Below are 24725 nucleotides of genomic sequence, written 5' to 3'. Positions count from 1 at the left end.
TTTTTTTTTTTTTTTTTAATTAAATGAAAACTAAAAAAATATTTTTAAAAAATTGCATTTAAAGTTTTTCAAAATTTCTACATGTCAATTTTTTATAAAAAATTTTTTTTAAACTTTTTTTCAATTAAAAAAAATAATGAAAATTGTCAGATGTCTGCTGAATTCATTTTCATGTAAATTTGATACCATTGACGCGATTATATTTTAATTTATTATGATGACTAATAACCGAATCACTTATGAGTCCTGATTATTGGAAATACATGCACTACCAGCTGAGGCAATTTAATAATTAATCTAAATTATTTTTGTTGTAATAAGTTTTAATAAGTAAGTGTTTTATTGAATGTTTCAGATTTATCTAATTATTTGCGTGAAAATTTTATCACACTATGATTTATTCTAATCTACAAAGCGGAGTCAATTAAATGGTGAGTTGAAAAATATTTAATTTATATCGGATTTTTATTTTATTAAATAGTATAATGGAAGTAGTAGTTAAGGACAAAAAAATGTAAATTAAATTTAAAGTCTAAAAATTTTCAAAAATAAAAATTTTTTTTTTTAAATATTAATTATTATTTAGAGTTGATTTTAACTGCAGTGATCATATCGCCGACTTTAACTGTTGGGAGTGATAAATAACTCAAAAAAAAAAAAAATCAATTCTAATTTTTATCGATTAAAAAAATCAAAAATTGTCAAATGACTATTAAATTTGGTATCATAGAATTTTATAGCAATAAAATTATAATTAAAAAAAATTTACTTAAAAAATTCCACTTGTAAAAATAAAAAAAAATTATTGACAAGAATTTGTAGGTATTTTTTTTTTTTTTTTTTTTTTTTTTTTTTTTAAATACTATTTTAATTTTTGTTATAATGACTATAAACCGAATCACTAATGACTCATGATTATTTGGTAAACATGCACTACCAGCTGATGTCAAATGTTTTTTTTTTTTTTACTAATTATTAATTAATGTAATTTTTTATTAAACAAACATTTTTTATTGCAGTTACAAAACAACAGTAGATGAAGAGATGACTTTTCTTCCATCAAAGAAACGTCGCTACCAAAAAAAATGGTTCCATCTTTTTCTCTTCTCATCACCTCAAGAGAAACTCTTGAAAAATTATAAAAATTTTATACCTATCAGCTAATTAAAATATTGTTAATTATTTATTAAAATAAAATAAATAAAAACTGAAATAGTTTGTATGAGAAAATTTTTTATTAAATATCATTTGATAATCAGATATAAATTCGCCGATCAATAATTTTAAAGTGTAAAATTTAGCTGAGAAATATTTAAATCGTTGAGCATTCAATAACTGAAATTAAATAATAAATACGTAGTTTAATAATTATGGAAAAAATATCTATTGTCTACTAGCCTTTAAATAGTACAGTACAAAAGAAAAAAAAAAATAGAATTTTACTTGATCACTGCTGGGTAAACTGACGTGTTATACTCTATCAATCTATCACATAAAAAATTTACCAATAATCTTATTTTATAAAACAATAATTATTTTTATTAAATAGGCTTTTATACGTCTCGTTAACTCGACAGTAATCAATAATAATATTTTTTCTGTTAAGTATTCTCTTTGTTCCCATAAAGAAACTATTTTCAAAATGGCAATTCGTTAACTATGGCTACTACCAAAAAACATTAATTTTTCTATTTAAAAAAAAAAAAAAAAAAAAAAAATTTAGCATTTTGATAAATTTAATCAAATATTGAAAATTTATAACTCTTATAAAATGTAAAAATTACAAACATTTTATAATACTTTTCTTAAATATTAAATCTACCAAGGGTGAAAAAATTTCAACCTTTAGAATGCCAACGATGCCCTCAATATATTTTTATAAAATAATCTACTTGCGTTTAACTTTAATTAGATTTATAAATTTATCGAACATACACTTTAAATACTTTTAAGAAAAAAAAATTACTGATGATGGCACCTGTTAAGCAAACATTTGAACATTATATAAAACAATTTTTTAATATTATGTACTATCTTCTATTAATTTAACTTTATACGATACATATGATATGCAATAATAATTAATATTAATAATAATAATATTAATTTGATTAACATACCAATTACAATGAATAAATTAATTTTCTTTGGCGAGGCCCTAACTGTCCTCTAAATTTAGTGTATCTTACACGCCTTAAATTATATTCTTCCGACCAACAATCGAAATATTTATTACAATATTTATAATAAAATTTACGTAAATATTTAAGAGGCACGAGATTCTTCACAAAAAATTAATTATACGCTTTCAGGTATTGCGTTCAATAAGAAAAATCTATTGATTCGTATTTGTTAAAAAAAATACTCTGTCGATTAAGCACCAAATGTCCAGTTGATTGATTAATTAATTAATTAATTAATTAATTAATTAATTAATTAAAACAACAGATAGTAACACACTGATAGTTAAGGATTTGTTAACTATTAATAATTTAATTTATTTAAAGACAATTATTTGATTTTTAAATTTTAATAAATATTTATTAAATTCTATAATGTTAAAAAAAAAAAATCATTTATTAACAGTTAATAAAGTTTATTAAATATTAACAAATCCTTCTATCAATATACACATTGATAAAAGAATTTATTAACTATTAATAATTTAATTTATTTGAAAACAATTATTTTTAATTTATTAAATTTTAATAAATATTTATTAATTCATATGATATTAAAAAATAATTTATCAACAATTTAAATCTAAACAAATACTTCTATCAGTGGCAGACATTATTCAACATTCAATACAGATTTTGGTAAACAATCACAATTTCATTTCCCACAGTACAATATGCGCGTCATTGCTATTAGGTTCTTTCAACGAGTAGTTAACCTTAGAATTTTTATCCCCAATAAATGGCTGAGGGGCTGTAGAATTAAGCTGTCTCCAATTAACATACCCTCGACCTCCCATGAGAGTCAAAACAGTCCTCTTAGGTTGCTCGACCTGCTGTTGAACCTTACTGTGTCGTTTGTTGGTGCTGGCAGTTTTCTTGACAGTGTTCATCTTGGCCTGAACATTCACACCATTGGCATCTTTGCCTCTTCCATTGATATTAACCGCGCTGACATTAACATTAACATTGCTACCAGGCGTGATCAGTGGCTCTAAATTGTACGCTTGACCACCACTAGCAGTGCTGCTGTTCCTGGAAAGCTTCCCAATTTTGGACAAATTTTCTTCAGACCCCGAAGAAGTGTACAAAGAACTGGCGTGAGAGTCCACGGACCAGTTAGACAAGTCCAGAGACCTAGGTCGAGTGATCTTCATCTTCAATCTTCGATCCAGAGTATTAACTTTGTTCGGAATGGCTGCTAATTCAGGATCACTTCGCCTAAGACTTTCATAAATCGGATCTATCCCCGAGTTAGTGTCGTTCTCGTAGTCCTTGACGTACATAAGTTCTCCGTAGAGCCCATAGACGTCACAGTTCTCTCCGGAACTCTGGGAACTGGCTATAGAATTCGACAGCAGCGCCGCGGACGGATTGTTCGACAATAAAGCGCCTCCGAACCCCCTGGGCAGAGTTTTAGAAGCACGGAAGTCATTTTCCTTGTTGCGCTTTCGTCTCAGAGCAACTGGACTGCCAGCAAGCTGCTGCTTCAATTTATCAACGTTGTAAGAAAAGGAAGAAGAAGAAGCTGTGGAAGCTGCTGAAGACTCGTTCAAGCTCGCTCGGTGGTACTCTTGGCGTTTTCTAACCATTTCTTCATTATCCTGCCTGTGCAGCCTGATCTGCTGATCTACCTCAGCATCCCCAGAGCCGGGTCCAGTGAAAGCGTCGTCTTCTTTTGAAGAAACACTGTATTTATTGCTCTGGATCGCCAGGAGGAAAGTTATCGGGCCGAAGTGAGCGTGGTAGGAAATGTTAACACGTCCACTGATTATAGGAACGCCTTCTAGCCTAGGAAGAGGAATGGTGAGACTTATTCCGACGTTGGTTCCAACCCAGAGCAGTCCTTTGCAAGCCATCAGTGCTGTCACGCTGACGTTCATCTGAGAATTTTGATTGTTTGAGTTAGTATTATTATTTACATTGTCTCCGTAGGAGTTTGAATTTGACAAGCGATCTAGAATTGAAGTTTTAGTTACACGCAAGACATTCGACGCGATATTTATGTCCTGCAAGTGCTTGAAGGTCTCCGTGTGATACAGACACACCGTGCTGGAGTTTTTAAGCGCCACCCATAGCCCAACTCCTGAGTGAGCCATCAAATGGACGTTACCTACGTGCTCGTGCTGCACACTAAAGCTCTTGATAACTTCTCCGGAGGTTCCTTTCAGCACCCAGACTTTCTTCCCGCAGGCAGCGTAGACAGTAGAGTTTATCGGCATCAAACAAGCCACCGGGTCTGCGCCCAAACAAATAACCGAGGGCTCGGACATCATCCAGGTCCCGTCGACGTTACGCCGGAATATGAGGAGTGAACCGCTGCCGAGAGCTACGAAGACGTTGTCGCAATGGTACTTTATCTGGATAACAGATCCAGACACTGGATAGTTCCCAAGCTGTTCTTGTTTTTCGGGTTCAAGAGCGGAGTATACAATTATTTTACGGGAGTCCGTTCCCATCCAGACTTGGTCTCCAGCTTTATACTCGGGGTCGTCGATGCCTTTGACGAATTCGACAGCAGCGACCCGAGTCTCAACCAAGTCGAAAGTGCTGACTTTTTTCAGGGAAATTGCCGAAGAAGCGGTCGAAGTCGACTGCCCGAAAACTGTCACGTGGCTGGACACGCCGTCGCCAGTGCAAATCCACAAGTAGCTCACGTGGTTCCGGGAACTTGTTCGTCGAACCGCTCGTAAGTTTTGCGTGGTGTAGTAACAGCCGCAGCGGACTTCCGATTTAAACTGGGAGTGGTAGACTGCTTGTGAGCTGACGAACAGAGGCATCTTTGTAGATGGTCTTTGCTCTTGCTCCGGTACTTCCCAGGACGGCGAGTTGTTAGGATCTAGAGCCAGTTGAGCTAGTCTCAGCTCTGTTATCCAATCTTTTTTGACTAGTGGGTTGTCCGTCTGGAACGTGTACATCTGTCCTTGCTTCGTCATTAATTGGAGACAACAACTGTCGGCCCAAATCATGTCCTCGTCCTTTTGTTGGATCGACGACTGGATTGATTGGAGGATTAGCTTTGTTGCGGCGACTGTCATACCCTGAAAATTTTTAGGATTCATTTTAACAACTGTTTCATTTTTGGAAAAAATTATTTTTGTTTTAACAGGTTATGGGCCCAGTTGGTGTATTTAGAGATGACTTGTTAGAAGAAACTCGTCAATTTTTTTCTATTTCAAGATTATCAGATATAAATGCTTACTATGTACTGATCATAAACTAATAATAATTTAATCAAATTTTTAATAGAATTCATCTCAGGTTATAGGTGGTCAATCGACTTCAAAATTTAAGATTAATTGTATCACTAGAGTTAAGTACGCGCGCAAGCGCGCGCGTGCATGTAGTCACGAATTAGATATATTTTCATGCTTAGGATATATTTATTTAACCAATCACGTTACGAATAGTTTGTGCAACAACATATATTTTCATATTTTTCATCTAAATTATAAGTAGTGACTAGAATTCAAATTTGCGCGCGCAAGCGCGCGCCTGAGTTTAGGGTTTACATATATTTTCATGCTTATGATATATTTGACCAATCACGTTACGAATAGTTTGCTTACATGATATATTTTCATATTTTTCATCTAAATTATAAGTAGTGATCGTGTCCTTAATAAGTCTACAAAAATTTAGAATTTTCTGACGGCATGCCTTAATTACAACTACCTTAAAAAAAAAATCAAATGTTCAAATTTATAAAAATTAAAAAAAAAATTTTTTTTTTTTTTTTCCTGAAAAGTAACTTTTGATTCTGCTTGTTTTTACGGCGAATTTATGATAAAAAATGTCGTAAAAGAAAAAATAAAGATTTCTATAGTTTTTTTGCCTTCAAAAGTTGGAAAAAATTTCTATTTTATATTTTTTGGAAAGTACATTAAAAACAAAAAAAAAAAAAAAAAAAAAAATCAATAAAATCAAATGAGAAATTTCGTTCAAAAAAATGAAGATTAAAAAACTTGTGACTTCACTTTTAAATATTTACCTAACATTTTTCGACATACAAGGTTCTTCTACGCCGCTAATATATATTTTACTTCCTAAGTAAAACTTGAAAGATATTTAAATCTCTTATAATCTTGTATATCAACAATTAGAATAAATAAAGAATAAAGTTATCTAAACTACAGACTCAAATGAATAATGAATCAATAAAAGAGCACAGGGTTAACTACCTCATAGGTTCCTTTGAGTTGCGTCACTAAATCACTTATCCTCGACATGACCTCATAGTCATGCATAAGATCGTTCATCTCAGCGCAAAGGCTATCGGCACCCGCTTGACTACTGGTCTCATTGATGCTGAAATTTTTCTCCGACTTCAAACTGCCGCCTTTATTCAATCCGGCTGTGAGTAAACGGCTCAATGTTGGCGAGGTACTGGTGTCTTGTATCTAAACAATAAAAACAAACAATGAAATAAAAGAAGAAAAAAAAAAAAAAAAAAGACGAGAATAGTCGCACGTGCTAATTTCTCACGGTACAGAAAACAGTGTTTTCCTAAATATAAGCATTTATTGTAATAATATAATATAAAATAAATTAAAAAAAAAAAAGAATTGTATGATTTACCTCAATGTCTGACACCGGATACGTCCACTTAAGCGTGAGCCTCTCGCTACTCGAGAAGTCCTCGATAGACCTTGGAGCCACTGAGACGCAAACCACTAAATCATTTAACAATAATAATCTGCGTCTCTTGGATTTTGTTATCATCCCATTCTGATTGAATTCCAATTGCGTAACATTGTCTTCTCTTATAAGATACCTCGATGAGGATGAAAGCGGTCGGTGAGCTAATTTGCCGGATACGTGACGTAGCATTTCTTTGAAAGCTTGGAATTGTTCCGCCTCACGTTTTCGTTCATTTAACATTTCCGCCAAACTCTCCAGTTGAGTCAACGCCAACTGCAGAGACATTCTGTCGTGGTGTCCTTGGGGCGTGTGTTTCAATAAATCCTTGCCAAGACAAAAAATTAGGTAAATTAAAATTTTAAATTTATGAGCTTTAATTTATTTAATAATTATTTACACATACCTGGAGAAACAATATAAATTGTGGAAACCTCTGGACTGGCTTCACCATTAGACCGAAAAAGGACAACCGATCGTGGGCACTAATTTGCTTCACCTGTTAAATAATAAAAATTTGTTTTACATAAATGTACAGAGAATTTAAAGCCCTATTATTTGTCCCAACAAACTATATTTATGTAAATTTATATATACATATACTAAGAAAAAATTAATATTGCATAACAAGCGTGACTAAAGTATTATTTAACACATTATAATCATCTAAATTACTTTGTCTTATTATTTTCATTATTAAGTTTTAGAAAAAAAAAAAAAAAAAAAAGATGATCATATTTCCATGAAAATAAATAAATATTTTAAATATTTTTTATTAATAAAATAAATACACAGATACACAGAAAGAACAAAATTACACTGTATATCTTCTCCCATATTATACTCAGTGTAATCTATGGTGAAAAAAAAATATCAAATATAATCCAAATTATACCAAATTATTTTTTTATTATACTCAGTGTAATCTCCGATTTGACCAAGAAAATTTTCTAGTTATACCGCCTCAGATTACACTGAATATAATCCAAAAAAATATGCCGTATAATTTGAATTATACTCAATAGAATCTTGGATTATATAATTTTTTAAAAAATTGAGATATTCAAATTTTTTCTTATTTAATTTATAAATTTTTTTGAAAATTTGTAAAATTTGTAAAAATTGTGGTAATCAATTTTTTTTTAATTGTGCATTTTTTTTTTTTTTTAAATATATAAATAAAATCAAATAGAAATTTTGTTCAAAAAAATAAAAATTAAGTGACCCCACTTGAAAATATTTACCAAAAATTTTTCAACCCCAAATTATCGGAAAAATTTTGCTTAAATGATCCTTAAATATTTTCTATCCATCCATTGCATTGAATTTTTGAAAAATAGATAAAAAAATGAACAATTTAAAAAAAAATTTATAAATTAAAAAAGAAAAAAATTTTTGAAAAAATTATATAATCCAAGATTCTACTGAGTATAATTCAAATTATATTTCCAAATAAATATTCATTAAATGTTAAAAAATATTTATTAAAATTTAATAAATTAAATAATTGTCTTCAAATCAATAAAATTTTCAATAGTTAATAAATCCTTCTATCAGTGTGTAAATTACCATGTTATCATGATGATTAAGTAGTTTTTAATTTATTCAACATTTAATTGACGTGAAAATTCCAAGTGGTCACTGGAGGGTGAAAGAAGAAATACATACCAAGTGTCAAAAAATGGATAACCTGAATTACATACGACACATAGTTTAAATTAAATAAAAGTAATAATAGAGAAAAGCTTAACAATCAACAAACTGTCAGTTTGATGAAGAAACTCTATGGGTTTCCGGGAACGTAACTTAGTCAGCTACTCCCTGATACAATGGCGTTAATATAAATGTGTATAATATAATAATATAATATATAAATATATATGTGGATTATATTGTGTACTGTATTATAAAATACTCATATGGGCAGGTTGCGATCAGGGAGACCGGTATTATGAATATAGTGCCGCAACAGGCGGGGGTGACTCGATTTATGTCACGCAATATGTATACAATTGTATTCCGAGCTACTGAACCTCGAGGGAAGAACATTGGACTGTTTTCCTGGGATTTTTCTTCGCCAGTATCAACAATATTAATATACATTTGTACACTCACATGGAGAATGCATTCCTACACAAATCTATTACAATTTCATTTTCATTGTACTAATAATAAATATTATTACATTTTATTGAACCGCAATAACATCAACGGCAACCGAGAAAATTATATTTAATACTGTGATTTATTGATTCTAGTTTTAATATAAATTAACATATGGTTATGTAAATATTTTTTTTACTTTGCTAAAGAGAGTTTACTTTCATATTTTTCATGTGGGCGAAAAACTAGGTTTAATTTCATAAAAATTATAATATCAATGAATATAATAAAAATTATAATAATAAATTTAAAAATTTTAAATTATTATTTTTATTTATTTTTGATATTATCATCTTCAATTAAATTTAAAATTTTACAATTTAATATTTTTAAAGATTTTTAAAACTTTGAATTAATTTTAAAATTCTGAAAACTAAAATCAATTATTCTATCTAATTAAAAAATTTTTTTTTACAATAATTAAGAAAATTTTGGCAAATATTTACAAGTGGGATCAACCATTTTATATGTCATTTTTTATTTAATTTTATTGATATATATATATATATATATTTTTTTTTTAAATACTTAAAAAATGAACAATTAAAAAAAAAAAAAAATTTAATTTTTACAATTTTAACAAATTTTACGAATTTTCAAAAAAATTTTATAAATATTTTATAAAATTGTGGTTTTTATTTTTTTTTTTTTTTTTTTAATTTTTCGTTTTTTTTTATGTACTCTAAAAAAAAAAAAAATATCAAAAAAAAAAAAAATAGAAATTTTATCCAAAAACTTTTTCCAACTTTTGAAAGCAAAAAAGCTATCGAAATCTTAATTTTTTTCTTTCACGATATTTTCTTTGCGCCGTAAAAATAAGCACAATCAAAAAAAAATTTCAAAAGGATAATTTTTTACCTAGTTATGACCCAAAATGGGGTTGACCCACTTGTAAATAATTGCCAAAATTTTTTAAAGATTATAATAAAATTTTTAAATTAATAAAATTATAATCTAATATTTTCTGAAACTTTAAATTAATTTTAAAATAATAAAAAATTTTCTTGAAAATAATTAAAAAAAAATTTTTGTTTCAATTATAAGAAAAAATATTATAAAATAAATAGTTTAAAAAAAAAAAACAGAGTAAAAAATGTTATGAAGTATAAACTATGTATAACATATTGAGTTTGAAAAGGTACACAATAAAATTAAATTGTTTGAATGTAACAGCGTGAGTAAACGTTCTCATTTTGGCGTACATTAATTGTTGATGCTGAGAAATTCAACAGGATAGTATGTGAGTAAGCGTTGTATGCATATACACACATTATCAAATGAAAGAGTATGCTAGAGTTTAGTCGCTTGAGTTTAATCATGCGGGCACAATAACGTCCTTCGTAGTGACCGACTTCCGGCCAGGCGTCAATTCACGCTTGTGTGTCTATTCTGATGTGTACATACACTCAATACTCAATGGACAAATATACGTGATCGTTGATGCACACATGCACATACATACGTTGGATATTTTTTTTCTCTTTACTCTATCGGTGGGTCATTCCCCATGTCCATTAAATAACATTCACTATTCAGCTGGCACTTTAAAACGTTTGCTCTGTCTAAAAAATAAAAACATAAACAACGTTATTGTCTTTAATGGATATTATTTCATTTAGTTATGGTAATAATAATAATAATAACAATTTTTTTTTTATTATCTGGTCTTGGACTCACGCGGTTATTTCAAAAGCCTAATTTAGACTTAACAACGGCGAACACAAGGCACTTGAACGCCGAACCGGACTTAGTCATCGTCTTCGTGTCGCCGCAAAGTGAAAGACACTCTATGTTAAGAGAAGCTACAAGGTGAAGTGTAAGATATTAAGTAAGAATTTAATACACAAATCGTTGAGAGTTATTATTACATACGCGCGAGAATAATCGCCGAACACTCATTTATTATAATTTATTCCATCATCTAGTTTTTTTTATCTCTTTAACTCTATTTTGGTAACTATTTTTATGTTTGAGATGTTAATCATTACTTTCTGTTGTATTACTGATAAAAAAATTTACTTTATTCATGAGTAATAATATGAGAATTAATTTAACAGATATTTAATAATTTTAAATATTTTTTTAACAAATAAATTATAGAAAAAAAAAAAAAAAAAAAAAAAAAAAAAAATTGACATGAAGAAATTTTTTAAAATTATAAATACAATTTTTTTAGATTTATTTGTTTAATAAAATTTAAAAATTATCAAATGACTGCTGACTTTAATCTTATGTAATAATCTAAGAAAATTATTTTAAAAGATTCAATCATCTTGAATCAAGAAAAAAAATTTTTTATTTAATTAAAGATGGTTTAACTCTTTAAAATAATTTTATTAGTTCAAATTTTGTGCTTTTGAATAAAGGCAATTTTTTTATAATAATTTTTATAAATATTCTTTTTAATTTTATAAAAATTTCAGTAATTTTTATCTAATAAAATTAAAAATCCTAACATATGTTGACTTTAAATAGAAAGCATACATTTTATTTCAATATTAAAGAAGAAATAGAAAATTTTTTAATATTTTTTTTCAACAAAAAAATTTTAATATTTTTTATCATTTAAAAATTTTCTAAAAATTTCAATTTCTTCTTATTAATATTAAATTTAAATTAAAAAAATTCAAATTAAAGTAAAAATAATTTTTCAAATTCTATCCAGTGCACCGGTTAGTACCCACAATGAAAATGAGTAGATAAATAACACAATGTAGTATAACAAAACAGAAACCCAAGCTGAAGAAGTTTCGGAGTAAAGAGTACTCTCCAAGGTCTGGCAACGCCGCGCTGTCTAGTTGAAATCACCATGGGTGTCATTCTCTCTTTACTTAGTTCCTTTCTTTATCTTCTCTCCCTTTTTTGATCTTCTCCCTTGGGGCAGCTTGTCTTAGAAAACCAGCTCCAAAACGTTTAAAACACTCGCCAGAATATTAAATGGACCGTAGACAAAACCTTCACTCGTGTATAAATACAAAACTATTCAACTTGTTATAAATAAAAATAGTAATAAATAAATATAAACAATAAACAAGCAAATAATAAATAATAATAAAAAAAAAAAACTTACACTTGATGAGTACAACACCATTGTGCATTTCTTCCATGTCTCAGCGAAGAAAAGTTTTATAAACACCGGATAGTCAGCCTCCTCGGGGGTTCCGCGAGGAGGCTGGCCTACGATCCACCTGCGTGATTTATCCCCAGGTGGAGGTTGAAGGGAGATCTTCAAAACTGAATGACGCTATTATCCACACGTACACCCACACTTTACACATGAACTCTACTTAATATTTACACACATGTAACACAAAATCTAATATTAAAATGACGTAAAATTTTTAAAATAAATTTTTTTTAAAAGACAACATTGTTCTGGTTGGTGAATGACGCCCCGAGTGATTGTTTAAAATTGACCAACAAAAAATTAGTTTACAGTTGGAGTAAAAAATTTTTTGATGATAACCACGCACCGTAACAGCATGATGGCGGGCGTGAGTGTACTCTGAATTCTCCGGGTGAGCAGAGTTGCGGCGGTCTCTGGTATCAGCGTTTCGCGTACTGCTGAGGCTGAGGGCGGTTAAAAAAGCCCGTGAACAGAAACAGCGGAACGGAAACCAAACGTTTGGAGTAGAGGGGAATAATCATGTGGTGATTCTACGTATACTGCGGTGTAGTAGAGTAGTCGGGAAAGGGAAATGTTGAAGAAGGGACTGGAGAGCAAGAGGGATTGCTGTATGTTGTATGTTTTATACTCCATGTACTGTACGGAGTGAATTTAAACGAGGACAAAATAATGCGGCATTCCTGCTAGAGCAATCGAGATTTTTTTTTTTTTTTTTTTTTTTTTTTTTTTTTTTTTTTTTACAGACAGAGAGGGAAGAAATAGAATAGAATAAACTAGAATAGATATAATCCAATAGCATGAATGAGAGAGACGATATTAGCTGGTGGATTTAATAGACGTGAGGAAGGGAAAGTGGTGGTAATAAAAACTCGTCTTGTGTTGGAGCCAACCGAAAGACGGCGCCAGTTCGTGGCGCTCTTCTCTACGACTTGATCACAGGTTTCTTCTTATCAACAATGGAACTCTGAAACATTATTATTGTGTTAGTTTTTATTTTTTTTTTTTAATGTTTGCAGTGATAAGACAACTGCTGATAGAGAAAATAAATATCAACTTACATGAATCAATTACAGCCTGTTTAGTTTGGGAACCTTAAATTGGGATGAAGATAAATTATTGAAGCGATGATGATGGAGCTTGGTGATTTAACGTCTTGCTTACAAAGTCTTGCATTGAGAGATGAGATAAAAGCAATGAGTTTGCGTGCCCAAGAATACTATCCCCACTGCAGTTTACGAGACAATTTAGCAATTACCTAAGTCACTTATCCCTACTCTAGCTTTGTCTGATCTTGCTATTATTGTCGTCTTTGAGAACTTAAACGAGGTCTAGTTTTTAGTACGCGTTTAAATTTTAAGAGTAAATAATATAACTGGCTATTGTCAAGACGATTGTTACGATAACTTTTTAGATATCATCGTGATATGACACACATTTATCACGTGAAATTTAGATGTCAGTTTGTCTGTTCTATTTTTCTAATCGATTATTTTTTTATATTAAAAAAATACTAAGAGTTTATTTGGTCTAATTTTTTTGATTAATTGTTTAAGGGACGGAAAATTTGACCCTGAAATTTATACAACTGAGAAAAGAAAATGGAATATTATTTACAGGAAGAAAATATTCTGCCCAAGCCGGCTGGGAGTGAGTAAAAATTTTTTATTTCTTCCCACTTAATTTATATTTTAAAAATAAATAAAGTAAAAGCCCCAATTATTGACAGGCGTCTAAATATTGACACTCTGAATTATTTTCAAATATATTTAATTATCTGTAACAATAACTACTATTAAATAAATTTTTATTAAATTCTAATTAATTAAAATATAGAAAAAAAATTATTGTCAGTTCAAAATATTAAATATTAATTATTTAAAAAAAAAAAAAAAAAATAATAAAGTTAACACCATTTCATCAAACCATTTTCTTAACAATTTTGATTAAAAAAGCATTTTTTTTAAATTAATTTTTTCATCTAATGTGATATTTTTTATTTTATTTTTTTTTTTTTTTAATTATTTACTCTATTTAATTATTCTCCATTTACTCTATTTAATTATTTAAAATTAATTAGTAAATATCACTGAATATCATTTAAAAAAAAAAGAAATTGATTAATAAAAAAAATTACTTGAGACATTACCACAAAAAAATTCAACGATATTGTTATTTGATTGCTTAAAAAAATGTAATCCAAATTTTGTTTCTAATAGTGTCAATAATTGGGGCTTTTACCTTATTTGAAAAAAAAAAAAAAAAAAAAAAAAAAAAAAAAAAGATTAATTTGTTTGAATAAATTCCAGACATATTTTACGACAAATGAAAGCCGAATTTCCGACGATAATGGCTGACGTTCATTATCGAGTATTAAAGAAGAAATGGTCAAATTTACTCCAGCAGTACAAAGTGAGCGAATAATTTCTTTGAAGACAACTTCGAGTGTATGTGTGTGCAACGAGCTGAATTATTAAAAGTCATCTAGCCTAATTAAATAACATAACACACTAATTGGTCAATCCCACATAACAATAAATTAATCGGTCACATAATCCCTACATATGTCATTTAAAGTGGTTTATGTCTGAAAGGAACTGAAGAATCCAGTCCATGGGGACAAGAACAATGCGGACGACGTATCTTGGCCATTCTACAGCGCTATTGATGAAATAGTTTCGAGTTGTAATAAAATTACTCAATCTAATCAGAATCAGCAAATTCTTTACGACAATCAAGTTGATCCTCATCAATTTATATATGTCTCTGTGAATTCCGATGAGCAACCTGAAGAAGAAATAGCTCCTTGTTCTTCCAAAAGTTCAACAAGGTTGTATTGTAGCATTAATTATTTTTTTAAATACGGTAAAGTAACCAGTAATTGAACACTTATAAAAATGGGGCCAGTACTTACAGTCTAATAATACCTCCAAATTTTCAAAGCGCTACCCAGAACTTGAACAAGCTGAGACCGTATAATTTTAACAGCACTCTAACTTCTAATAGGTTTATAGACTAGTGATCGACATTGTGATTTGTATTAATTACGGCAAATTAAATAAGTTTTATAGCTAAAAATTAGTGTAAAAAATTATTGAACGTTTTGAATTGAGTTTTTTTGATTTATAATTAAAAATTGGCTTTATCATTCATAAAAAATGTAATTTAAAAAGTAAATATAAATATTTCTCATTTTTAAATGAACGTATTAAATATTCATATTATTATTTTTAATATTAATTAATAATATGTTATAATTTTTTTGATATTTCAATAAAATGTTAAAAATTTTTGCCATATATTTTATTAGTTCAACTACTGCTCTCAGAGTGTTCAACTACTAGTCCTTTCATAGTCTCTCTTAAAAACGTTGTCAAAATAAAAATATTAAATTATCTTTATTATTTTGCGCTTCAGTCAATTCAAAATTGTTTATAGTTTCATGAGAATTATTAATTTGAACTAATAATTCCATCTTTATAAACTAAAAGTACACAGAAAGAATGAGTCAAGCGTAAATTTTCTTAAATCAAGAAAATCTTAAAGAAGATTTAAAATTTCTTGAATGAAGTTAAAATTTTTTAAGCCAAGAAAATTTTTTCTTGCTCCAAAATAACTTCAGTCTTCCTTACAATTTTCTTGGTTCAAGAAAAAAATTTTTTTTTTTGTGTGTAGGGTCAAATATGTTTTACTTTGAAACCTGTTCAATTACTGGGTCCTTCACCTTAACTAAAAAAAAAAAAAAAAAAAAAAAAAAAAAAAAAAATAAATAAAAAAAAATTAGTTTCATTTAGTTAAACTTGTAAGAAAGCAATAATTGTATTTTTAGATCTAAAAGAATGAATGGAGACTTACCGGACGTAACAATTTCATCTCGGAAACGTATAAAAGAGTCTCTGACACTTGACACAAGTCAAGTACCACTGGCTCAAGCGCCATTAAACCTCCGTGCCAATACATATGGAGTAAAAACAAAAATTCAAATGGCTCCGTTAGTCAATGTCAGAGACGTAACGAAACTCAGGCGAACTACCACGGAAAATCGTTCTCGGGTTCCTCAACAACAGCAGCAGCAGCAGCAGCAGCAGCAGCCGCAACGCCAGCAGCTGCATATTATCCGGACGACAGTGAATCATGTCAAGAGGGCAAGCCAGTCTCTCGACAGGGATTCTAGCAGGCTCAAAAGAGTCCGCAAAACTTTGGTGCAAACATACCCCCCAACTTCCACCTCGACGATATTAAATGTCAATGAAAATCTCACCAGCGAGCTGATAAGAAAATTAAATGAATTCATTGTTTACACCAAAAGGCGCGACGAAGAACATCGTATTATTATGATAAGAATTCTTGAATCCGTTGAAAAAATTGCCAACAAAATTGATTAATTATTATTATTGTTTCTGTTGTTGGGAATTAATAAATGGGGATAATAATAAATTGATATTTTATAGATTTTAATTTTACTTTCTAGTAATTCTAGAGTATACCGTAAATCACTGGTCTTTGGTGAGAAAGTTTTAAACACTAATAGTGTGTTACACTAAGCAGTATTTAATTTTCTAATCATAAGAATTTATAATAAATTAGAAAAAAAAAATATATCTGATGAATTATAATTTGTAAAAGTTTTAAATTCCTCAGTAAATATTTAATTAAAAAAATGACAAGACTTTTTTTGTGATAAATTTAATTTTCTTAAAAAAAGATTCTTATCAGTTTCTCATTTCTTACTCAGAAATAAAAACTTCAAAATTTATTTATACTGAATAAATTCTTGGTAATTATTTACAAGTGGGGTCTATCCTATTTTTGGCTATATCTAGGTGAAAAATTAACATTTCTTATTTTTTTTTTATTCTGTTTATTTTTACGACGCATTTATGATAAAAAATATCTCGAAAGAATAAAATAAAGATTTTGATAGCTTTTTTTGCCTTCAAAAGTTGGAAAAAATTTTTGGCTCATGTTTTTGGATAAAATTTCTATTTTATTATTTTTTTTTTTTTCTAAAAATTTTATAAAATTTGGTAAAATTGAGGTAATCAATTTTTTTTTTAATTGTTCATTTTTTTTATGTATTTTCAAAAAAAAAAAAAAAAAAAAAAAAAAAATAGATAAAAATTAAAATTAAAATGGTAGACCCCACTTGTAAATAATTATTCTCATTTTTTACTCAGACGTGAAATAAAAGCTTCAAAATTTTTTTCCACTGAATAAATTTTTGAACTACATTAAGGTAAGATAAAAGACCCAGTTACCGACACTGGCCTAGTTGTTTGACATTGCAATTTTATTCCAATAAAAAAAAAAATGTTCTCAAAAAATCAATGATCTAAAAATTTATAGTTCATAAATTGTATTAATTAATTTATTGGAGTTAACCTTTTTTTTTTAATTGAAATAAAATTGCCAGTGTCAATAACTGGGTCTTTTACCTTCGTTTTCATGGTACAATATAGTCAAAAATTTATAATTTTCTGACGGTATGCCTTAACCACAACAACTACGTTAATTAAACCCTGGAGTTTCGCAGGTAGCATTAATTAGCAAAGATTTGTTATTTTTTAGTGATTAATAAAAACATGAGACTTTAAGCCAAACGGTGAACTGTGCGTGTTACCGTTAAAACAACGAAAGAGTAACATGTGTGGATACAATATAATAATACACGAATGTTTATTATGAATGCGATATGTAGTGATGTATATTAATATGTGTTGTGTAAAATATACGAGGGGAAGCGTGCACGTGCACTTGCATCTGCTTCTCAGCTTCTCCACGTTCGACGGGTGACCCTTTGCTGACCCTTACCAAGTACCAATAATTAACTGTACTGCGAGGGCAGAACTTTTAGTTGTCTTGAGAATTGAGACCTAGTGTGAGCGCATTCGTGCGCATACTGCTTACGTCACACACAATCTCCTCAAGCTCTCACGATTCTCTTATTATTATTATCATTATCATCATATTACACAAATACATACCCAAGTGTATGTAAACATATTACACCCAGTCAGATGATTTACATTACTCCTTAAAATATTCAATTTACTTTTTAATTTATTATCAATATCATTAGATCATTAGCGTTAAAAATCTTTTTCGTAAACAGCCTTAATGATTAATAATGCAATACCTCATATTATATTACTTAATAGATAAATTTTAATTTTAAGACTTACCGGTAAGTTTATTCTGAAAGACCTGGAGTTTTTTCCATCCTTTCCAGCCTTTCCTCCAAATCATCGACGCTTTTGTCTTGCGGTTCTGGTGACTACTGCCGATAAGTTTGGTGCAGGACGTCGAGGCAATAGATGATTTTTCCCATTCTCTTCTCAATGAACCGAGACCCGATCTGAAAAATTTATTGCTGTTTAAATCAACATATTATCACTGTCGCTTTAAAATGTTATTGTATATGAAACTAAATAAATAGTCTCAGCTATACATAATGCGGAAGTTTGACATTATTTGTATACACATTCATAAATATCTACTTAAGTATATGTTTATGTTTGTATATATTATTCCAGATACTCTATACTATATACTATCGAGAGTGACAGTAGTAGAAAGTGAATATAGAAGGAGAATGCCCGAGTATAAATTAATCTTCAACGACACTTTGGTTATAAGTTTGTTGCATGCATGTTCATTTTAAATCTTTTTTTTTTTCGTCAATTCAATCAGCTTGTTTCCCGTTTCACCAATCATTATATTGTAATTTCATATATGTACAATAGAAACTTGTCACTCAGCCAATTATTATATAATGTATATGGTGAATAAAAATTCTAGACTTTTTTTTTTAATTATTCTGAGTTGAATAATTACTCGTACGTGGTCAAGTGATGCAAAAAATTGGTAATTATTTACAATCGGGGTCAATCCATACTAGCCCATGTTAAATTTTTTTTTTTTTTTTGTAATTATTTACAAGTGAGGTTTACCATTTCAATTTTCATTTTTTTGAACGAAATTTTTTTTGGAAAATTTTGATTTTTTGGAAAGTTTTTTTCTTGAAAAATACATAAAAAAACGAACAATTGAAAAAAAAAAAAAAAAAAAAAAAAAAAAATTGCCACAATTTTATAAATTTTCAAAAAAATTTATAAATTTTTTATAAAATTTTGATATTCAACTTTTTTTTTTTAAATTGTTCGTTTTTTACGTACCTTAAAAAAAAAAAAAATATATATATATATATATATATATATATATATATATATATATATATATATATATATATATATATATATATATATATAAAACGTCAAAAAAAAAAAAAAATAAAATAAAATAAAATAAAATAAAATACAAATTTCAACTAAAAACATGAGTCAAATTTTTTTTCAAATTTGACCCCATGTAAATAATTACCTTTTTTTTTTTTTTTTTTTTTTGATCAAATTATTCATTTTTTTGTTTTCTTTAAAGAAAAAAAATATATATTTATATATTAAAAAAAGATAAAATAAAAATTTTATCTAAAAACATGAGCCAAAATTTTTTCCAACTTTTAAAGACCAAAAATGTTAATTTTTCACGTAGATATGGCCAAAAATAGATTTGACCTCACTTGTAAATAATTACTAAAAAATTTTTCAACTACGAATTTAAAATTATTTTCTTGATAAATTATAATATTGATAATAAAGATATTATTTGTAATAATTCAGACTATTTTCTCGGTGAAAATATACCTGTAGCTAGCACTAGAGCTCCCACTGAACCCGCTGTCTAAGTCGCAGCCGACAAAATGATGCGCCGAGGGTATTGAATCCTCGTGACGCGGACCCTGAGATGACAAAAAACTCGAGGAAGCGATTCTCTTGGCACTGTCGATATTACTGTTTCCATACCGCCCTTTCTCGACCTCCTCATTTTCATTGGCAACATTATTATCATCCTCGTTCTCATTATCCTCAGCCGTGCTGGGCATTAGCATCGCCTCCACACTGAGATTCAGCTCGCCGAGGACTCGACGGTGACGTGACTGAACTCTACGAACTTCCTCGGCGACCAGCGAACGATGTGAATCACTGAGTCCATATCGACATTGCTTACTAAAAATAAAAATAATATATTAATTAAAATTAAAAAAAAATTTTTTTTAACAAACAAGAAGAATTTAATTAAAATTTTTATGAATTTATTAAATTAAAAATAGCTGGATAAAATAAACAAATATTACATTTAAAATTAAATATTATTATTGATTTTATTCTTTGAATGGAGACTTTTGTTTCTGTCGAAAATACCAAACAATAAAAGAAAACAAGGGATTTTAATGTTCTGGACTTTAAATGGGCTCACTGTTCTACTCCTCAAATAACAGTTTAAATCAATTTAGTTTATTCAAAACTAAGGATATAATTATGAAGCCAGTAGAAAAAGTTAACGGACTAGTATTAGCTTTCTATTTAAAAGGCTATTTTGCTGGCAAAAAAATTTAAGAGCCTTAAAATCAAAGACTCCAAAAGATAATTCTACACAGAAAAAAAAAATTCACATAAGCCAAGAAAATATTTTTCTTCTTAATTATTTTCTTGAGTGAAAAAAAAATTTTTTTTTGACCAGAAATTTTACTTATTCCAACAAAATTAATTCTCGTGCTAAAGTAAATTTTTTTGTCTTGAGAAAATTTCTCTCTTGCTCCAAAAAATTAAATATAAAGATAGAAGTCAATTTTCATTTGAAAATTTGTTAAATTTGTGATGATTAATTTTTTTTTTTTTTAATTGTTCATTTTTTTATGTATTTTTAAAAAATGCAATGCAATGGATGGATAGAAAATATTTAAGGATCATTTAAGAACAATTTTTCCGATAATTTGGGGTTGAAAAATTTTTGGTAAATATTTTCAAGTGGGGTCACTTAATTTTTATTTTTTTGAACAAAATTTCTATTTGATTTTATTTATATATTTAAAAAAAAAAAAAAAAAAAAAAAAAAATGCACAATTAAAAAAAAAAAAAAATTGATTAATACAATTTTCACAAATTTTACAAATTTTCAAAAAAATTTATAAATTAAAAAAGAAAGAAGTTGAATATCAAAAATGTACTTATCTGTAACACATTTTAATTTTCAAAGATTTCAACGAATAAAGTGACTCAATCTTACTCTGATTCACAAAATCTAATAAAATTACAATAAAAAATAAAAAAAGTGCCACCCAATAAGTCGCCGGAATTTAAAAGTATAAAACATTTGGTCTTTTTTTCATCACTTGAAAGCGTGAAAATCATAAAATAACGGGTCATTGTCGGCAATGTTTTCCGGAGTCTTTAAAGTAAATTTTAATGTAATAGGCCAGCGGGCCCCCCATAAAGTACCGTCGTAATTTTTACGGAACCTTTAAAGTCAAAACCTAGTAAAATAGTAGTAGTCAACCTTCTTGTTCTTTTATCTTTTTTTTTTTTTTTTTTTTTTTGTTACCTACCTGATCTCAGAAATTTCTTCATAGATATTTTCTTCAGTTCCATATCGCGTGACATAGGTGTGTCTTTTAGAGGGATCCCGAACAGGTGGCTGCCGCTGCAGGTGATAAGCCCATTGATGATTCGACGGTTCTTCCAGGGGACACTGATGAGGATAAAGGAGGGCGATTCTGTGGCTGGGGCCCGCTTCGTAGCAGGCGTACGAGTAATCCTGGATAATCTGCTGAGATTGGTGTTGAATCTGCTGCTGCTGTTGTTGTTGCAATTGCATTTGTTGCTGGTGATTATGCAGCTGCTTATGTTGATGCTGATGCTGATGATGGTGAAGCTGATTAGGCGGTGGATACGGCGGAGGTGGTGGAAATTCTAGATTAATACACCGCGTTCTCACCGGACCCACTGGACCAGAGTAATTTGGACCCGAAGAAGCCATCATCTTCACAAGAAGTCTAAATCAATTACTAAAATTAATAATACAACACATTATCATCATCATCGCCATCACTTTAGTCAATTATATTTAAATTAAGACACGTGGCTGTAAAAAGTACTTATAATCACTTAAATTAAATGATTCATCACAAGTACCCACTTGCTACAGTTCCATGACACTGTTATACATCCAAGAATAGGCATCACTGATCACACTGTTGTCGCAAACATTCCCATCAGCATAACAATAATCTCTCTCATTACTCTTTTTCTTCTTTTTCTTTTTTTTTTTTTAAACTCAAAACTATTATCTCCTCTTAAAGTTATTTAAACTACTGTTTTATCTTATCTTACACGAGTATCTCCAGCATCAGCAAAAGCACCACTACAGTACTACACACGTCCAGTTCACCGCAAACTCTTTCTCCGAGTGTGTCAGAAGATAGCTTTGCGTTCATCCATTGTTAGGAATAAACGAGCACGAGCACGCACGCCTCTCGAGACCGGTCAACTGTTGCTCGTATACCCCGTTCCACTCGGTTATTCTCCCATGAATGCGAACCAACTATCACAAGACCGAGAGACCTTATATATATATACGAATCACCAGTATGTATTGTCCCACACAGTTCACTTGCCAGTTTTAAGGTACTGAAAATTATTCTACGTATCACTATTTATATCAAATAACACACACTTTTAATATCAAAATTAATTTAACAGATTCTTTAAGAATTTTAAGAATTTTTTTAACAAATAAATTATGGCAAAAAAAAATTGACATTTAGAAAAAATGCAATTTTTTATGACACTGAAAATTTTTGATTTTTTGTTATTAATTAAATTTTAACTAAAAAAATATTTATAAAAAATTACACTTATAATTTTTTTAAGTTTCTTACAGGTGAAATTTTTTTTATTTAATTGAAATTTTTTCAATAAAAAATTTTCATAATTTTTTAGAATTAATTTAATTGTTAAAAAAAAACTTAAAAGTAAGTGACTGTTAACTTTAATGTCATACTTATAATTACAAAACAAAATGGCGGTTTTGTTTAACTTGTTTTTTTTTTTTTTTCATTTACTTACATTTACTTACTTGTAAAAAATTTAAAGATATCTGATAATTTAATAAATTCCTTGAAACTATTAAACTTGTAATATTTTTTCTTTATCTAGGATTACAAGCCACTTGGTAAACTTACTTAGTAAACTTGTCACACTTACGAAGATGATAATAATAACACTGTTGAAGATAAAATTTTAATTATTAGATTTTATTGGCACGCGTCAAAACAGTTAAATATTTTACCTTTATTATTTATTCTTGATAGCTCTGACGGTTATTTAAATTTAAATATTTAAAAATGAAAGATTGACAAAACGGACTTGTAAAAGTATATTGTTGATGGTGATGGACGGAAGTTAATAACCAGTAAGGAGTAACCGGCATGGAAACAAAAATAATAATAAAATTCCAGAATAAGTTTTGCTGTCTCGTGTTTGTAAGACTTGCTCAGCAACTGACGACTATGACGAGAAGTAGTGTATGTAGAAAGAATTTAACTGAACTGAACAGAGTGTAACTGAGTTACTGGAGCCAGTAGGCTGTTACTGAACAGCGGTTGTCTGAGTTGTCGAGTCTGTGTGAGTTAGTGAGGGTGAGGGAGTCGTACTGTGGCGGCTGTAGCTGGTTGTTTTCGTTCACGTTCAGTTCCCCGTTGGTGAGAGAGTAAACGAGCACAATTTAAACTGTGTAAGTGGTAAGTCGGCTCTTGTTCTGAGGCTTCGTATAATATAATACGGGTACGAGGAACGGACGAAGAAGAAGAAGAAGAAGAAGAAGAAGAAGAAGAAGAAGAAAAAAAGGAGAAAGAGAGGAAAAGATAAGGACGAGGAGAGGGGACCACCTTTGAACGTCGCTCGTGATCCTCTTCATCTCGCTCGAGGTTTTGTACTAGTTCAGCAAACGTTTTAGCCGTTTGCCATTTCTGTTTAGGTTGGTTTACATTTTCCATTCCCATTCTCATTCCCATTCGGCAACTCGAGACTTCAGACCAGACTTATGTTAACTTTAACTTGAGAATCGCTGTGGAATTCCAAGGAGAGCGAACTCCGGTCACCAACAGACAGAAAGAGAAAGAGAAAGAGCAACTGGTGTAAGGAGATAACAGAGTGAGAACATTTACCATTTTGTCGGAGAGAAAGAGAAAGTTTAAGGAAATTTTTTAGTATTTTTAACACCAGAGGGCGATATCGTACGGTCACTTTTGGGGTTAACCAAATTTGGGACTTTTAAATTAAAAATACTTTAAAGAATTTAGGCACTTTTTTTTTTTTAAGTTCTTATTTTCAGGGATTTAAATCTGGAAGTCAATGAATTTTTGCTTTTATTTCTTCTTTCGGAATCTTCATGAACGGTAATTAATTTTTTTTTCCAGGAAAATTATTATAATCAGGGCAATGTCCGAGCTCTAATTTATGTCGTTTCATTCAATTTAAGTCGTTGAACAAATGCGAATAATAAATTGTAGGCAAGTTTATAAAGTTTTTTTTTTTTAAGATGATTTTTTTCATTTTATTTTATTTATTTATTTATTTTTATTTTTATTAATAAATTCAAGTGACAGGAGAAAATTTTTAGGATTTTTGTGATAAATAAATTATAGTAAAATAAAATATTTTTAAAAATTTATACTTGGAATTTTTTTTCTACATGTTCAATTTTTTTTAATGAATTTTTTTTTT

General features: G+C 29.1%; 2 protein-coding genes across 3 annotated transcripts; one reads left to right on the top strand and one right to left on the bottom strand.

Annotated features, from left to right (window-relative positions):
- Positions 1–1213: 1213 nt before the first annotated feature.
- On the bottom strand, positions 1214–24623 carry LOC141538251 (uncharacterized). The gene is made up of 8 exons (XM_074259664.1): positions 23077–24623; positions 21548–22628; positions 19806–20168; positions 18280–18457; positions 7222–7314; positions 6756–7142; positions 6359–6577; positions 1214–5218 (listed from the first exon to the last, which is right to left on the bottom strand). Exons 2-8 carry the CDS (start codon positions 21979–21981, stop codon positions 2828–2830), a joined length of 4065 nt encoding a protein of 1354 aa, XP_074115765.1. The 5' UTR covers positions 21982–22628; positions 23077–24623; the 3' UTR covers positions 1214–2827.
- On the top strand, positions 13450–16615 carry LOC141533557 (uncharacterized). Of its 2 annotated transcripts, none has more exons than XM_074252886.1 (5): positions 13450–13560; positions 13659–13752; positions 14412–14514; positions 14697–14932; positions 15932–16615. In XM_074252886.1, the coding sequence occupies exons 1-5, from the start codon at positions 13530–13532 to the stop codon at positions 16485–16487; spliced, it is 1020 nt and encodes a 339-aa protein (XP_074108987.1). In that variant the 5' UTR covers positions 13450–13529; the 3' UTR covers positions 16488–16615. The 2 variants fall into 2 exon arrangements, with proteins under 2 accessions (XP_074108987.1, XP_074109716.1); XM_074253615.1 differs by having other exon boundaries at positions 13544–13568.
- Positions 24624–24725: the final 102 nt, after the last annotated feature.

This window comes from Cotesia typhae, unplaced genomic scaffold (genome assembly GCF_013202065.1).
Source record: "Cotesia typhae breed Kobodo isofemale line unplaced genomic scaffold, CoteBio_Ctyphae contig_10, whole genome shotgun sequence".
In the NCBI taxonomy this organism is placed as follows: Eukaryota; Metazoa; Arthropoda; class Insecta; order Hymenoptera; family Braconidae; genus Cotesia; species Cotesia typhae.
This window is presented reverse-complemented; position numbering and strand designations above follow the sequence as displayed.

What these genes read in the sequence shown, in the direction of transcription:
- LOC141533557 (XM_074252886.1), top strand. Translation starts at nt 13,530, where the DNA reads ATGACACACATTTATCACGTGAAATTTAGAT. An exon ending in TCTGCCCAAGCCGGCTGGGA is followed by an intron (nt 13,753 to 14,411) that starts GTGAGTAAAAAT and finishes AATAAATTCCAG; the next exon opens with ACATATTTTACGACAAATGA. An exon ending in ATTTACTCCAGCAGTACAAA is followed by an intron (nt 14,515 to 14,696) that starts GTGAGCGAATAA and finishes TATGTCTGAAAG; the next exon opens with GAACTGAAGAATCCAGTCCA.
- LOC141538251 (XM_074259664.1), bottom strand. Translation starts at nt 21,981, where the DNA reads ATGATGGCTTCTTCGGGTCCAAATTACTCTGGTCCAGTGGGTCCGGTG. An exon ending in AGAATAAACTTACCGGTAAG is followed by an intron (nt 7,315 to 18,279) that starts TCTTAAAATTAA and finishes ATTATTTAACAG; the next exon opens with GTGAAGCAAATTAGTGCCCA. An exon ending in AATTTATATTGTTTCTCCAG is followed by an intron (nt 7,143 to 7,221) that starts GTATGTGTAAAT and finishes TGTCTTGGCAAG; the next exon opens with GATTTATTGAAACACACGCC.